The sequence below is a fragment of the Panicum virgatum genome, chromosome 9N (assembly GCF_016808335.1).
Source record: "Panicum virgatum strain AP13 chromosome 9N, P.virgatum_v5, whole genome shotgun sequence".
Lineage (NCBI taxonomy): Eukaryota > Viridiplantae > Streptophyta > Magnoliopsida > Poales > Poaceae > Panicum > Panicum virgatum.
This window is the reverse complement of record NC_053153.1, coordinates 66,413,651-66,430,277: the sequence shown is the minus strand read 5'-3', so window position 1 is coordinate 66,430,277 and position 16,627 is coordinate 66,413,651. Positions and strand designations below refer to the sequence as shown.

The 16,627-nt window shown below is 46.2% G+C and overlaps 1 protein-coding gene and 1 long non-coding RNA gene across 2 annotated transcripts; both read left to right on the top strand.

Annotated features, from left to right (window-relative positions):
- Positions 1 to 844: 844 nt before the first annotated feature.
- Positions 845 to 2,038, top strand: LOC120691963 (nifU-like protein 1, chloroplastic). The gene is made up of 3 exons (XM_039975167.1): positions 845 to 1,232; positions 1,313 to 1,455; positions 1,547 to 2,038. The coding sequence occupies exons 1-3, from the start codon at positions 902 to 904 to the stop codon at positions 1,733 to 1,735; spliced, it is 663 nt and encodes a 220-aa protein (XP_039831101.1). The 5' UTR covers positions 845 to 901; the 3' UTR covers positions 1,736 to 2,038.
- A 9,368-nt stretch (positions 2,039 to 11,406) lies between these two features.
- On the top strand, positions 11,407 to 12,668 carry LOC120692488. Its single transcript, XR_005682643.1, has 3 exons — positions 11,407 to 11,734; positions 11,843 to 11,887; positions 11,991 to 12,668. It is a non-coding gene; the product is annotated as an uncharacterized LOC120692488 (long non-coding RNA).
- The last annotated feature ends 3,959 nt before the right edge of the window (positions 12,669 to 16,627 follow it).

Genomic DNA, 16,627 nt, shown 5'->3' with positions numbered 1-16,627 from the left:
AGGAGGAGTCCAGCGACGACGGCGGCGTGGTGGTGGAGGATGAGGTCGGCGGCGACGGGCCCGTGGTGGAGGAGGAGGCCAACGACGGCGGACCCGTGGCGGAGGAGGACGAGAACGTCGGCGGGGTCGCGGAGCAGGACCAGGAGGCGGGCGTCGGCCGCACTGGGGAGCAGGACCCCGACGACAACGACCGCGTGGCCCGCGGCCGCCGGCCGTGGGGCTCGACGCGGGAACCGGCCCCGCCGGCTCGCGGTCCGCCTCGCTCTCCTCTCGCTCCGCCTCCCTCCTTCCCCGCGCGGCGCGTGGCGCGCGGGCGCGACGCTGCCCGCCTGCCCCTCCTCTCCCCGCTGGATTTTGCCTCCACCGTTGGAGACGAGGAATTTTGCGTGTGCAATGCATGTACTGTGCGCGATGCAAACGAACATATGGGTCTCTCATTTTAGTTCCGTTATTGGAGTCAGTCTTGGTGTAATCAGAGTTGAAAGTTGTTGGGGGTTAAGATTTCCACACCTTTAAACTTTGTGTCAGTTGTATCCATGCCACTACAATTTCACGAAGTTGGATTTCACGTTGAAATCCATGCCATTGAGTGGCATGATTTTCAACGTGAAATCCAATTTCACGGAGTTGTGGTGGCATGAATCGAATTTTCCCTTAAACTTTCGTCAAATTAAAAGCTCAGTGAACCAATTTGATCGATTAATCTCTAACCTATAGTCAAGTTTTATTAGTAAATTTGCTTCATATAACAGAGTAATTCATATGAAGATCTTGAATCCGGGTTACACACAGATATTTTCCGCTTCATTTTCCAACGTATTTAATTTCTTGACCCCAAGCCCCAACCTCTTGGACGGCAGCAAAGAACAAACGCCCACAGCGCACACAGCCACATAAATCCATGGAGGCGTCGCTGACCGCCGCCGCCGTCTCGTTGCCTCCGCCGCGAATCCGCCTCCGAATCGCCAAACCGAGTCCACTCCCACCCCCTCGGCGGCTCCAATTTGGAACCTCCAAGATCCGGACCTCCGGCACGCGGTCATGCGTGGCTGCGGCTTCCGCATCCACGCCACCGGCGCCGGGAGGCGGCCTGTACTCGGCGGCGACCTACGAGCTGACGGCGGAAAACGTCGACCGCGTCCTGGACGACGTGCGCCCGTACCTCATCGCTGATGGCGGCAACGTCACCGTCGTGTCCGTCGAGGACGGCGTCATCTCCCTCAAGCTCGAAGGTATGTAAATCTGTTGGTAATTCAATTGGTGGGATCGAAATCTTGTAGCTGTAGTGATTTTCCTTGGTTGCGACATGTAGGAGCGTGCGGCAGCTGCCCCAGCTCGACGACGACGATGAATATGGGCATCGAGCGCGTGCTCAAGGAGAAGTTCGGCGACGCTTTCAAGGAAATCCGTCAGGTGTTGGACGGGGATCAACCACCGGCGGAGACGACGCCCGAGGTCGTTGAACGAACACGTCCCCACCATGGGCATAGCACCGTCGTACTGGTACTATAAGCACTCATTGGCAAGCGATTCTTTGGTGCTGCAGGCGGTGAACCGACACCTGGACATACTGCGGCCGGCGATCGCGAACTACGGCGGGAGCGTTGATGTGCTGGCCGTCGACGGCGAGGACTGCCTGGTGAAGTACGACGGGCCAGAGTCCATCGGGAGCGGCATCAAGGCTGCCATCAAAGAGAAATTCCCGGACATCACCAACGTGGTATTCACCCAGTAGAACACTCTCTAGATAAGTAGATGTGCATCAAAAAGTCGACGGCAAATAAGAAGATGAAATTATCAGATATATACATGGGATCGTCATGCGTGTAGTGTAGTAGTTTGCAAAATGTTGCTGCGCATATATTGAATTTTCGAAATGCAGCAGTGCTGTCAATGGACGGTTTTGTGCCTCATCGCTGCATTTTTCATCACCTGAATTCAGATGATTCAGAATTCCATACGATCTGAGCACTGGAATGTACCGTGTATTGACTTTCAATTCAAGCATATTTTCTAGTATGAGCTGCAATTTTGTACAGTTCCAAACTGCAATTTTACCTTTCTTGCAACTCTACTTTGCAATTTTGTACAGTTTTTTTAGGGGTAAAGCCCATTCCTTTATTCTGTGGATACTGTAGCAACTAGGGTCCAGTTTAGATGCATGGGATAATTGCTAATATTTTCCTTTTTATTTTTAGCTTTAAATTAGCCCTCATGTATCTAAATAGGTGTGATAATTTTGCGTTAAAGGGAATTAGCTCACCCCAATCCTTAGCCCCCCCAAGGGGTGATAATAATGTGGCTAAGTTTCTATGGATCACACGAAAAAGGTGAGTCCATCCATGCAGCCCCAAGAACATTAACTCAGCCACCTCCATTCCTCTTCCCCATCTCATCCCCTCCCGACGCTGCCTGCCACCGCCGCTTTCTTCCACGCTGCTATTGCTTTCTTCCACATCGCCGCCGGCTCACTTTGCTGAATCTGGGGCGCAGCACCGCACCGGTTCACCGCGTCCTTGCGCCGCTATCCTCTCCTCCCTGTTCGGCCTAGAACTGGCGGCTCCAAGGCTTTCCTGCGCCGCGACTCCTCCTCCCTGCTGGGCCTGGATCTAGCGGTTCCAAAGACTTCCCATGGAGAACGAGAAGAAGGGGGAGACCGCCCAATGCTTCTTCCTCGAGGTGGCTCGGGTGGTGCAGGCTGGGGCGGGGTGGCTGGGGGTTGGCACATTGCGTGCAAGATCTGGACTTGGATTCAGTGTCACCGTGTAACATTGAGACAATCTGGAACGTCGAAGGAGCATCCAAGGGTCTGCTGCGCATCCCACCCCTAAGCTCTGTTATCAGCCCCAGCATCCCGTTTTGGCTCAGACCGGCGCCCAAACTCCTCTGTTTTGACCACGCGCAGCCATATAAAACCATCAAAGCATGTCCTCATATATTGCAGCATACATGTCACTGAAATTAGTCTTTGGATCATACTGATCACACTATTCTAAGTGTAGACCATATTCACTTGTACAATTTGGCCACAAAATACTATAGCTATCCCTATCCAAAATACTAGATTGAGACCACAAAAGACTATAGTTAATGCTGTCCAAAAGGCATCTAACTATCCTGTCCAAAAGCCATCAAACCATCCTGTCAACTGCCATCAAACCTTCCTGTACAAAAGCCATGTCACCATCGTGTCCAAAAGCCATGTCACCATACTGTCCAAAAGACTAGAATAGATCTTGATCATAGAGAATAGCATCATCACAACTTGGAGCTGTCACAAGCTGAGTAAAATCGCTGATTATATTGTATTGTTCAAGGTCCACATCTCTTCCTTTGTGCCTGCCATCATCCATCATTTGTAACTGTGCCGGTAAAAGCATCATTTTTCTTTTGTTTCTGCAAATGAAAAGTCAATTAATTAGTTAAGCAATTTTTTTGCAAAAACATATAGAGATGAGCAGCTTCCATATGATATACCTTTACTCCCTTTTTTGTTGGTATTGCAGGTTTAGAATTCTTGCACTTCCCTTTGCGTAGTTTATCAATCCAAGTTTTAGTTCTCCTTGACTTTTTTGACTGAACCTCCTTCTTCTTTAGTTGTGCAGCACTAAACAAACTCTCTGTTTGCTGCACATGTGGGTCAACATTTTCTTTGTCCTCAGGGGGGCTCATTTGTGCCATCAGTAGATAGTAAATTCAGTTTCTCCTCTAGCTGTGTACAAAGGCAATCAAGTGCATTTTCTAACAATACGCAACAATCCGGAGAGTGAGCTACTTTATGTGCCAAATTGTGAAACTTATGAGACATAAACTTGTACCGTAGTTGAGCTTCCAATTTTGGATTTGCTACCACATTCCTTCCTTACTTATCTTGTATATTTCCATTGCGTGCCTCTTTAGTCCATCTCTTTAAGATATAATATGGTGGCAATTTTTTTATATTCATTAGATCAAGAACTTTCAGACCATGTGCACATAATATTCATGCCCTTTCAAACATTCTACAACTATATGTAGCTTTTTGATTTAGAGGATCACTGATCACTATGTACTCAAGCTCAGAACTTACCTCACCAAGCAAATTCCCAACAGCAACAGCATATCTGTGTTCTCCATCCAAAGCTCTAGCGCACGCAGCCATGGATCTTTCATATTCGCTTTGGAAAGCTTCAAAAATAACTGGAGTGTACACTTGACTTGCTTGAACCAACATAGGTGTGCACATTAGTCTTCTTGGTAGATTCTTTCTTGCCTCAAATTCGGACTCTACTTCCTTATCTCTTTTCTCTTACACTGACCTCACAAAATGCTTCAGAAATCGAATGATATCAAAATCTGATTTCAAATGATTCTTCAGTGCATTGTTGAAGCTCTCACTTAGTTGTGTACTTCTCACTCCTAAACTGAAGACATTTCTCATATAACATTCAACCCATTTCTCTCACACCTTGTAAATGCTATCTAACCAAATTTACTTATGAACTTTGAATCTCATAATCTGAAAATGCTTCTTCAAATGATGCCTCATCTTCATGGCCAAACATACAAGCACTAAAATCATAGAGAATATGAGATTCCTCTTCACCTTCTTCTTCCTGTTCACCTTCATCTTTATCTTCGCCTTCCTCTTCCTCTGAACCCTTCACTGGAGATAAATGCTTAACAGCATTCTGCATTATGTGAAAGATGTACAATCCATGATATGATTATGTGAATATTATCTTTATGACTTTTCCCATTGCTGCATCTTGATCCGTGTAAATAGTTGTAGGTTGCTTTCCATTATGTGCAGCTAGAAAAGTCTCAAATAACCATGTAAATGATGCTTCTGTTTCATCAAATAGAAGTGCAGCACCAAAAATAGTGGTTTCTCTAAACTGATTAAGCCTAAGAAAAACAACAAATGGCCTATATTCTTTGTTTGCCCCAAAAGTTGTGTCAAAGTAACAACATCACCGAAGTGTGCATAGTCAAGGACCATCTTAGTGTCAGCCCAGAATATGTTGGTAATGTGCTCCTCAAAATCCAGCTGCAAAGCATATTGGAACGATGGATTCTCAACAATTTTATCATGAAAATATGTCGGGTGGCAAACCCAGCCGGGTGGCAGAATGCACCCGCCTAAGCCCTGAGGGAGAATGAACTCAGGGGGTAGCTAGGATTACTCCGATCTAGATGCAAGAACATGATGAACACAGAAGGTTTAGAGTGGTTCGGGCCGCCGGAGCGTAATACCCTACATCCACTGTGTGTTGTATTGCCTGTGCTCACAAGAGATTGCTCGAGAGTGGTTCTAGCTGGTGAACTGAGAGTGTGTGAGAGAGAGTGTGAGTCCACTTGTCCTGAGACTAGCGTGTGCTCCTCTTTCATAGTCAAAGGGAGGCACGTACATAGCCGTTGGGACCCCGATAGGTGAGCCCAACGTGGATGTATTTAAATAACATAACACCTAGCGCTATTATGGTGCTACGCCTAGGAAGATCTTATTCCGGGATCTCGCTGCCTCGTCCGCATGGTTGTACTGACCGGCGCAGACCATCCGATCAGCGTGGTCTTGCCCTGTCATGTTGGTGCGGTGCTTGCAGCTAGCCGGGTAGGCTGTGCCACGCAAGCTGTTCCTGCCGCGTAGCTTGCGGCGTAGGCGGCATGATGGAAAGGGTCGTGCCGTCGCATCCATTTAATGCGGCAGACTAACGTGCACAGCGCGCGCGGCGCATGCGACTGCACTGTGCACCTTGGTAATACGCGACCAATAGTGGAGTCTGGCAAAGACTGCTCCGTGCTCTGCGGCGACAGAGCGCGCCTCAGCCTCCCGCATTAAATGCGGTGGGTGGGCAAGTCTTCCGGCGGAAGACTCGTGCCCGCGCCCGCGGACACGTGGCGGCTCCGGACCCCTCCTGGGTGAAATGCCGCGCCGGGGGTCCGGGGACCCCCGACAATCTGCGCAGGGCGCTGCCTTCTCTGGGACACGTGGCATCACCGGACCCTCCCCTGAGCAGAGAGCGGGTCCGGGGCCGCTGGCCCGGCGAGGTGGACTCCGGTCCGCAGGGGTCCGGCTGCCTTGCTCTTCAGCGCGTAGTTTAGTATAACTACGCGAGTCCTTGCCCAAACACAGTAGGAGGGGTACCCCGGTCCCGGGGTACCGACAAAATACTTCAACATACTTCTTGCTTGTGTAAAAGCCAGCTCCCTCTGATGTCTGCTTTGCAAATAATTTTTGCGGTCACGGCAAGTGTAGCTAAGGTTACGTGGCCCACCAACTTGACGAGTGGCCAACTCATGGGCAGCTTTTGGCCTAATACCATAATCATCAGCTGTTTCTATTTTGAAAGCTTGGAGTTCTGAAATTTTCTGTTGTGACTTCATCAAGTGGAAGGTCTCTCGTAAATGAAGTGGGTGGTTGTGTTCAACCTCAACATCAATGACTTCATAATTTCCTGGTTGTCGATCCAATGAGATAACTATTCGAGCTTTGCAATCAGTTCTTGTTTCAGCTCTAAAACACTTTGTCACATGTTATGTTTCCTTTTTTCTTCGATGACCTTCATTCAAACAAACATATCTGGATGAAGTCACCTTACCATCTATTTTGCTTACATTTGTGCATCTTTTCCTCACATCAAAGCCAGTACGGTCACCATATGCCACCCAAAACAGCCAACCCTCATCTGAATTTCTGAACCTCAAACTAAGTTCAGGTATCTTCTTATTAACTTCTGCCATTGCCTTCGACAACAATGAAATGCCCAGTATTCAAATTTCTGAAAAAAAATCTCAATTGTAACTATCAGAACACCTATTTCATTATCTCAAACGTAGCATTGGAAAACTGAAACAACACAAATATGTTTCTCAAGTTCTTTGCTGCATAACGCACATCAATCAAGTACCAGAAAGTCAAAGCATTGGAGGCTAAAGAAAGGAAAAAGAAAAACAAGCAGTAATGTAAGCCTCGGAGCTCAAACTAAAATGAGCAATGACGTATTTAAATTCCCCTGTCCTATTGGTGCTCCTGAATAATCTTGTATGTTATACTTGATTGATGATAACTCAATTAAAATCTCCAGCTCACAGGACCAAAATCAAGAGTACATCGACCATAATCAATCTTGAATCATCCATCTCGAACTCTAAGGCATAGATCAGGAACGATTGAAATTAACGTCAGAAACTCTAGGCATAGGTTTTTTGTTATACCTATCAAACAGCAAGGGCGGTGAGGGGCACCCCTGCCTGGACGGCAACAACACAGCAGCGAGGGGCACGCTGCCTCCGGCCTGCGGACTCAGATTGCGGCGGCAGGGCAGGGGCCCCGGCCCCGTCCTCCGCGACGGCCGGCCGTTCGCCTGCCCCGGCGACTGGCCACCGGTGGCAGGGGCGGACCTGGTATTGATGCCTCCGTATTCCCAGAAATATCCTGTTGTCCGAAAAACAAATTAAATATATGTATATATGTATAGATAATATAGTATGTATACTCAATATATTTGAACCAAAATACTTCATTTAGGCCAATACAGCTGGCTATTTTTTTGGGGAATACTCTACTTAGAAATTCTAGATCTGCCACTGACCGGTGGCGGTCCTGGTGGCGGACGTCCCCCGGCGGCAGGGCCACGAAAGGCCGGCCACCGGCCTCTGCTCGTGCCGCAGCCTTGCTTCCTGCTCGTGCGGCCGCTCCGTACTCGCGACGGGACGAGGAGCCCGGCGACCTCCCGTGGCAGTGGCCAGCGTCGCGAGGTGCGAGATTGGGACGTCCGCGGGGTGGCGGGACCGGCCGATTTGGGCGCGCGCTGGGCTCAAAACGGGGTTGTGCGGTCTAATTTGGGCGTCAGTCTGCGCCTGAACGGGGTGCTGCGGCCGAGCCACTACGAGACATCCGATCTTCCTTCGACGCTTGAGATTGTTCCAATGTTTCACGGTGACATTGCATATCACTGAATCCAAGTCCGCAAGATCTGGGAGGGGCGGGGAGGGAGCTAGGAGGACGCGGTGGAGGAAGAGAGAGAGAGATCGGTGGCAATGGGGAGAGAAATGAGAGTTGGTGCATTTATTAGGGTCTGTGCTCATTAACCTATGCATTAGCCCATGCATCCAAATAACTCATCTTAACCTAAACATTAGTCTACCAAATCAAGGCTAAACATTAACCCTCAAAATTATCCATGGGGTAATGTTTCAAACATGGTTCATGTCACGATTCAACATAGTGCATACAAAACTTAGGATGGGATCAAACTAAACCGTGCATAGAAAACTTAGGATGGGATCAAACTAAACAATCGGTTGATCCGGATCCCGGTCGAAACCAGAGCGAGCTAACTCATGAGTATAATGATTATGGAGCATTCTAACAGATTACTCGTATCGCATATTCAAAATATATCCTTTTCGATTACCAATAACTATTTTTTATTTTAAGTAATAGTTGTTGCGCAACAGATTACTCATATCGCATATTCAAAATATATTCTTTTTTGACTACCAATAACTATTTTTTTATTTTAGGTAATAGTTGTTGCAGCAGACTATCAAAATGGAAGAGAGGGAGGTGTATTTTTGATGATGCTTGGATTGGTAATCTGCTGAACCACCTCCATTACCAATTTTTTTAGTATTAGAGAGATAGATGAGTAATTAGTTGGTGATGCTCTAAGAACGAGCTAACTCTACTTTGCAATTTTGTACGAAGTCGAACTGTTTTTTTTCCCCTAGCAACAAACACAAACAGGCCCGGCACATGTCACACAAGCATTTCGGGGATGGGCCTTTCCTGGAAAATCCATTCGTGCAGCTGGCCCTGAGAAAAACGAAACAATTTTTTTAGAAGAAGAAGAAAAGCCCAACTAATTTGGGCCGCTTCTGATTGACGCAATGCGCCCCAACCGACTTCAGAAAGCCCAATAGTGAGCTCGTTCACCAGTTCTGTACCCACCACCATGGTGTAGGTGGTGGACCAGCAGTTAGTACAACAGCCGTGTGACGCCCTGGCGCCTGGCACGCTAGGGTTTCCGGAGGCCGTGCAGTGCAGCCGTGCACCATGATACCCCTACGGAAGTCATGGCTCTGTAGCAGTAGTACGCCCCCATCCTTCCTAATCCTAACCACTGGGTCCAATCTACCGCTAGAGTCACCAAGCACAAGCAACATGGAATCGACACGTGTACCCCTTCCCCGCCATTTCTTAACCCAGTCCGTCGACGGTGGAATGAAACACACGAGCGGCAAACTGATCGAACGCCGCGTAAATCCTCGTGCTCCGATCGGCCGGATAATAATAAAACGGCAACTCGCCCGGCGTTGGGCTTCGGCCGCCGCTCAAATCAGCTCAGGTCAGGTCAACCAAGGTCCCAGCCTGCTCCGAGTTCTGACCGACCGACGCTCGCTCGCCCGCCCGGCCCTCGGAGGCCGAGACGAGGCGGTGGACTGTGGCCTCCGCCACTCCCCACAGTTCACGCCTCTCTGCGTGTGTGGTGCGGGCGGGCGGGCCGACCGACCGACCGAGCAAGCGGCAGGCAGCGCACGTGAAGTTCCACGCGCCCGCGCCTGGGGATTCCGGCAAAAATATTTCGCGGGAACGGCGCTCGGATCCTCTCATTTACGGCCTGCTGCGCGCGAGGCCCCTTCGTGGCTTCGTCCCCGCCCTGGAACGGGCAGGTCGGGTTGCGTTTTTACGGCGGTAAAAGCAGCTTGACTTGCCCGTTCCCCCTCAAATCGATCGGCCCCGAGAGAATATTTCGCGTGAAGCGCATGAGCGGACGTGACGCCGCGAGTTCTTAGCTGTTGCTAATTAGTTTTGGACGTGGATGTGACCGGCGCGGCGGCGCTAGTTTTGGATGGGAGTACTTGGGCCGTTTGGGCCCTGTTTGGATGGCTCCCACGATTTTTTTCGGTGCTATGACCACTAATTAGAGATATTAAATAAAGTTTAATTACGAAACAACTTCCATAGCTATAATACTGTAGCAGTACTGTAGTTAATGAGGTATTTGATTGTACGAGTAGAGGATGATTAAGCGTGGCTACTGTAGCATTATTGTAGCCAATTATGATGGAACTTATTAGATTCGTCTCGAAAAATTACATTCATTCGCAAAAAGATTTCGTAAATAAAATTTATTTAGTACTTTATACAACCATTCGTCTTTTTATGAAAAAAATGTCAAGCTCTCATCCAAACACGGCCTTGAGTGGACGCGACGCGATTGCACGCCGCGTAGCGGCGGAGGACGGGAGGCGGCGTTGCAACGAGAAGTAAATGGTGCAACGGAACAGATGATCATGCATGCTGGCGGCTGGTGAGAGAAGTGACCCCACCATGTAAGTAGTCCATAGCATGAAGCCACGGACTGGAAAATTAGGTGTTTCAAAACGAACAGGAAAGTTAAAGACATTTTCTGTAAGGGAAAAGTCCGGTTACACCCTTCAACTATTTCAAAAGGCTGATTTTCAACTTTTAACTACGAAATCGGACAACATAGGTCATCCAACGATCAAAACCGGGCAAATTTGGCCCCTAGGGGTTTTGAAGATGGTTTTCCATTTTGTGAGAATTAAAAATATTCAATTTTACACTAAAAAATTTATAAGTAATTCATTTTAAGTCCAAAAATTATGAAATGGGTATCAAAAGTTTTCTAAAAATATAACCTATCTATTGTCACATGACTTGTGAGCTATTCAGATCTAATTTTTTTATGTTCATAATATTTGGCTACTTGTAGTTATGACTATTATTTTTAATAACTAAGATTCAAATAGAGCAATAATAGATAGGTTACATTTTTAGAAAAATTTTGATACTAGTTTCGTATTTTTCTGGTTTAAAGTGAATTAGTTTTGATTTTTCAAATCTAATTAGATTTATTTAATTTTTTTAGAAAATGCAAAACCACCCAAGAGCCAAATTTGCCCGGTTTTCCCAGTTGGATGGCATATGTTGTCCGATTTCGTAGTTAAAAGTTGAAAATCAGACTTTTGCGATAGTTCGAGAGTGAAAATTGGACTTTTCCTTTCTCACGACTTCGATCATTTTGTAAGACTAATAATTTTCTTTTGAATATAGGGCCGATATTCTATGTTTCCTCTTTTCTGGTTAGCAATTGAGCAACCATCTGGCATTTCCCAATTTTATTCTGTAATTTTTAACAGCTAACTGTTATTTATAATGAATTCAAACATGTCTTTGACTGCTCCAAGTGGAAACAATTGAAGTCCATACATGTATGGCACCCAAAGGCCAAAGCTAAGACGCCCCAACCATGAGCAATAAATCCTCCAAGGCTCCAAGCCTTCTCAGCTGTACACAAACACAACCGCATTGCTTCTCTTCCACACCTCTCTCTCTCAATTGCTTGGCGCATGCTCACATGCTAGACCACTAGAGCACTAGACCACAGCCAGCTATAGCACATCGATCTCTTGGAAAGGATGAAGAGATCAAATCCCCCTTAACTCCCCAAAAGATTTCCTGACCCCAAATCTCCATCTGCTGCAGTTTCTGCGTACACACACTGCCAGGTCTCCATGACTGGCCCCTGAGCCAGCTCTCTCTCTCTCGTCCCTGATCCCTCTCTCCTAGTCTCCGCCTCCTGCCCTCCTCGGCCTTTTTATTCACCAGCACCTGTGCACTACCACACACACACTACTCCCCTCGCAAAGGTTACCAACATCTCAAGTTGGGAGAAGCTGGCCGTTTCTTCCTTGGCGCCGCTGGCTACCTAGCTCTCGATCGGTGAGCGAGCAAGCCCTTGCAATCTCTCTTCCTCGTTCTGAGCTTCACAGGCTACTCTCCTGCGGTTTGAGTGTGCCCTGCTAATGTTTTGATGCCACTTTCCTGCAGTGTTTCTCGCACGCTAGCCCAACGAAGCCAAGATTGGAGCTTGCGGTACGCTCATCATCAAGAGATTCCCTTATATATGCAGCCTCTTCTCTGCGTGTCTGATCTTGCACTTACAGTGATAGTCTTGCTGTTCTCTTGCTTTCATCAGATGGAGAGGAGGAGCTCTGCGACAACCAAGCAGCCCCGTGAGCTTCATATGTTCACCTGGCATGAAGACCCAAGACCACGTGCATACTGGCCGCCAGGAGAATGGGCTCAGATGGTTCATACTTAGCCCTATCATGGTGTTATCCTGATTGAGCTTTTCATTCAAGCCACAATCCTCATCTTTCTTCACATTCTCGACATCGCAATGTTTGGAGCCTTGCAAGATTGAGTCTTCTTGACCTTGCAAGACCTTTTCTTGACCTTGTAAGACCCAACTTTGTGATGATTCTTTTCTTTGTCTTGATCTTCTCTACCTCGCATCTTCCTTCTCATTCTTCAGTCCTTCCTCTGTCTATCCCTCTTGAGCTGTGTTCCCAAGTTTAGTAGTAGCTAGATTTCAGTATCATATAGTATATTTGATCTTCAGCGAGAAGTGAATGGTGTGGTGCTTCTCATACAGTCATATGTGTACTGCTGTTTTAAGTGTGAACTCATCGATTAAAACCATCCCTTCCGTTGTATATTTTGCTTTGATTGTAGAGTGCAGTAGATGAGACACAAAAGCATGTTCCTGTTGGGCCATGATGCTCAGGCATGTGAAGTAGGCTCCTACTTGTAAGCTAGCTTCGTATGTATCCCATCAGTGGAATAAATTGGCTGTGTGCTGCTTGAAACATTTTGGATCCATGTGCTTTCTTATTATTGAATTGAGAACTGCTCATTTCATTTTGTTATGCCGCCCCCACTCTCCGTTCTCCCATGCATTTCATCGCGCTATTTGATGCAAGGAATTCAAATTAAGGCTACAGGTACGACTTGTTAGTGAGGCTAATTAAGTTCGCCGTATATTCTTTAATAGGCCTGGTGGGGACAGTTAATATTTGAATAGCTAGAGCTCGTGACAGGTGTATGTATCCATGATAAGAAAGAACTGAATAGATAGCTCCAAGGGTAGTACAATCCTGACCTAGCAAAACAGTTCCAGTTAAGTCTGAAAGATAAAAGGAGAACACTTTCAGTTTGATTCCTGGATAGAAATCATTGCAAGTGTCAATCGTAGCTCCCGGTCGATCTGTCAGAGTGAGTAAATATAATGCTCTATATCACACTTGTTCCATCTTAAAATAAGATTAAATGTTAACTAAAGCATGATCATGTATATCCGGAGCATCCTTACACTGATCGTCTGATCAATGCCCTTCTGTGTTGATCAAATTTATGCTCTACTATAAAGCTTCTACTGTAATACTGCTTATTGTTCGAGCTAAGCTGGGAGGTCTGAAAATTATCCTGGAAATGTATGGAGAGAAATGAAGAGCGTAGGTGAATATATGCTACGAAACTAAGAGAATGGAGGTAACTTAAAAATGTGTAGCTTAAGCAAGAATGATGGATAGAAGAACTATAGGCCAGCAACTACTGGGGGACAAACTCCAACACCCGCTGGACGTATCTTTAGGAAAAGAAGGGGCAAAGGTTGCTCCACACAAGGCATAGAGAGTCAATTCATAAATCATTGACAGCACTGACCTCCATAGGAAATGAGAGAGCAGAGCAAAATGCCAAAAAGCATCTCTCTTTTACATCCATATGCATTCTTGAACTCGTAGTTATCAGCAAACAAAGTAAAATCCTACAGAAATACGTCCGTCTTTCACTTTGAAACAGCAGCCCGTACAGGTCCATTCAAGCCTGCTACCATAGTTGGCAGGCCATGTAGGCACGTACGTCTATTTTGGCAGGCACTTACACACAATCCTCTGTGTACAGTAAATGAGCCATTCAAAGGCATCAAATGGAGCAACCTACCCTTCACTACTACACAGCACAATGCAAGCATCCATGCATGAATCACTGGGTAGGAGCAGGTTTAGGGGGCGGCAGAATGCCCTAACACTAACCAGGCTTTTATGGCCTGCATGGACTGATCTACTACTAGCTGGTTTGGTTGGTGCTCTCCAGTCTCCACATGGGCGAGCAGCGACCTCGCGTTGCACGGCAATAGATAGCCAAGGACAGTGGAGCTCAAAGGCTAGCTATACGGGAATATCATTGCCTTAGACCTCGCTTTCCTTTGTGGAAACCACCAAGCCCTGTCCAGACCAGAATTCAGGCAGCAGTTTGGTAAAAAGAATGGAGAGGGAAACAAAAAGAAAGGAAAGGCGTTTCTTGTGCACACAACAAACGCGACAAGACAAAAGGGGCAGGGGGGCTCCATTGATGCGTAACTAGCGGCGCACCAGATCTAGTGTGGACACACATGCTATTGTCGAGGTATAAAAGAGGTTTTTCCTAGTCACCATGTGAAGAAACTAGGATAGAATGCTCCCCACGTTCCTCATCTTCATCATCGAAGTCACTGGTCTTTCAGTGAATGGTCGCTTCAGGAATTGTTAAGGCCCGAATACGAATTCAACCGATGCATCAAATGTCCTTATACTTCCTCTGGAGGTGAATTTGGATAGGTTGATTGACAGAAAGAGAATCAGTAAACTGCAGAAACTTAAAATGGATATATCCGTGGACCGTGAGGGCATTGCAGAACTCTACAGCAAGTATAGATAATCTATTATTTTATTATTTGGCCAACAAACTGAGCTTCCATGTTCGCTCTCAAGGCCTAGAAATTTTCATGTTAATCGAAAAAAATAGAAAAATAAAAATTACCCACCACTGCCATTATGATAAAAATTAACCTAAAATACCCATGTGTCTAATTAAAAATCACTCACCAATGTCATTATAAAAAATTAAATATAAAATATCAATTAGCTATGTATCAGTTACAAATATATACTATTAATAAAAATTAAAGCTAACAACAATCAATCAAAATAAAATAAAAATAAGAATAATTATATGCATAATATTATTAAAGCTCAACAAATCAAATTATTATTACAGGTAGATCATATTTGAATTGTTTTAACAATAATATAAGACATAATTTACGATGATGAACAAGGTGATGTTTGGTAAAAAAAATACTATAATCTTTAAGAGGGTGATGCATGGTAAAAATTCTATAACCTTTAAGTAAAGATACAACGATATGCGATTTTTTGAATTTTCAATACTAGCCGCGCAAATGCGCGGGCTGTACGTCTAGTTTCAAATAAACGAAAAAAGAGAGAACAAAACTAAGGGGCATGGCACGGTTTTAGAACATATGCTACTCTATCATGCAAGGATCAAGGGTTCTGCATCCGTTGTATACTTGTATTGCTAGGATGGATTGAAAGAGCAACAGTTCTAAGAAGGGAATTTTGTCCATAGCACACCATGAAAAGATGGTTTTGTGTGGAACACACCGTGAAACTTGATTTTGTTTTCAACACACCATGAATGTACACTTTAGTCTGGAACACACCTCACCAAGTAAAATAATAATTTTCAACTTAGATGTTGTGTAAAAGTTCCAATTTACCCTCATACTCACATGTATATGCGTTGCTTAACAGCTCCGACGTCGAGTGCAGGTTAGCCTGGTGCCTGACATCGCGGAGGAGTGACATGCAGATCTCGTCGAGCTGAGGCCAAAGCCCAGGTCTGCGCAGCACTTGAGCTCCTCGAAGTCGTCGTCTCGTGAGGCTTCTACACCGCTCCATGCCGTGACGCCGTAGCGACGCCGGCCGGCGCCGACGTCAGGTGCAGTTGATCGGCATGTTAATCTCATCGAGCTAAAGCTGAAGCTAGCCCAGGTCGGGGTATCTTTTTGAGCTCCTCGACGTCATCGTCTGCTATGCTTGATCCTGCACCGCTACACGCCGTCATCCGCAAGGGCTGCCGCGAACAGGACGGGTCTCGGCCTCAGGTCGCACTACGCCGCTACCTAGCAGAGAGAAGGGTCGACAGGAGAGTGGGTAAGGAAGAAGATGATGGGTGGATATGAGGGCAAAGTAGTCTATTTACACCACAGCTCAGCTGAAAGTAAATATTATACTCTGCGGTGTGTGTTACGGACCAAATGGAGCTTTCACAGTGTGCTAGGAATAAAATCCGTTTTCGTAGTGTGCTGCACACAAATCCACACTTTCACAGTGTCCATCATACAAATTTCCCTTCAAGAATGAGAAACCGATGTGACACCCAGGAAACTTTTCTAATTTTTGTATTTCCCATTGTACAATTTCACGATTCGCAATGCTTTTGAGATGGACATTTATGAGGCGCCCACCACCTCCATCTGTCCCCTCTTGAGGAAGAGAAAAGAAAAGAAAAGAAATACCCCTATATATATGCCCGGTCACAATTGGATAACTGCTTCACAGTTCACACAAGGGTATAGTTTTGTCCTTAAATGCTCCCCTCTCTATATCTCTCTACAGGATGCAGAATTTTAAGATGCAGCAGCAACTGCATTGTGCGTGCCTCAGCACCGTCTCACGGCTGGCACGCGTGCTTGCTTGCAAAGACTCGGTCAGTTTTTTTTTTAAAAAAAAAAGCTCAGAAGTTAGTGGTGAGCAGACAAAATGGATTCAATTCCAAATAGTGAAGCGAAACGGCCCCTGTGCTGCCCAAACAATAGATGGGCAGGAAGGAATCCATGCCATGTCCAGAAACAGTAGCGAGAACAGAAGCAGCAAAGAGAAATAGCATACCTTTGCCCAACAGGGCGTCTCAGCTCAGAACAGCACA

Coding starts and splice junctions, on each gene's coding strand:
- LOC120691963 (XM_039975167.1), top strand. CDS start 902: ATGGAGGCGTCGCTGACCGCCGCCGCCGTCTCGTTGCCTCCGCCGCGA. Junction 1,233..1,312: donor CATCTCCCTCAAGCTCGAAG/GTATGTAAATCT, acceptor TGCGACATGTAG/GAGCGTGCGGCAGCTGCCCC. Junction 1,456..1,546: donor CGGCGGAGACGACGCCCGAG/GTCGTTGAACGA, acceptor TTGGTGCTGCAG/GCGGTGAACCGACACCTGGA.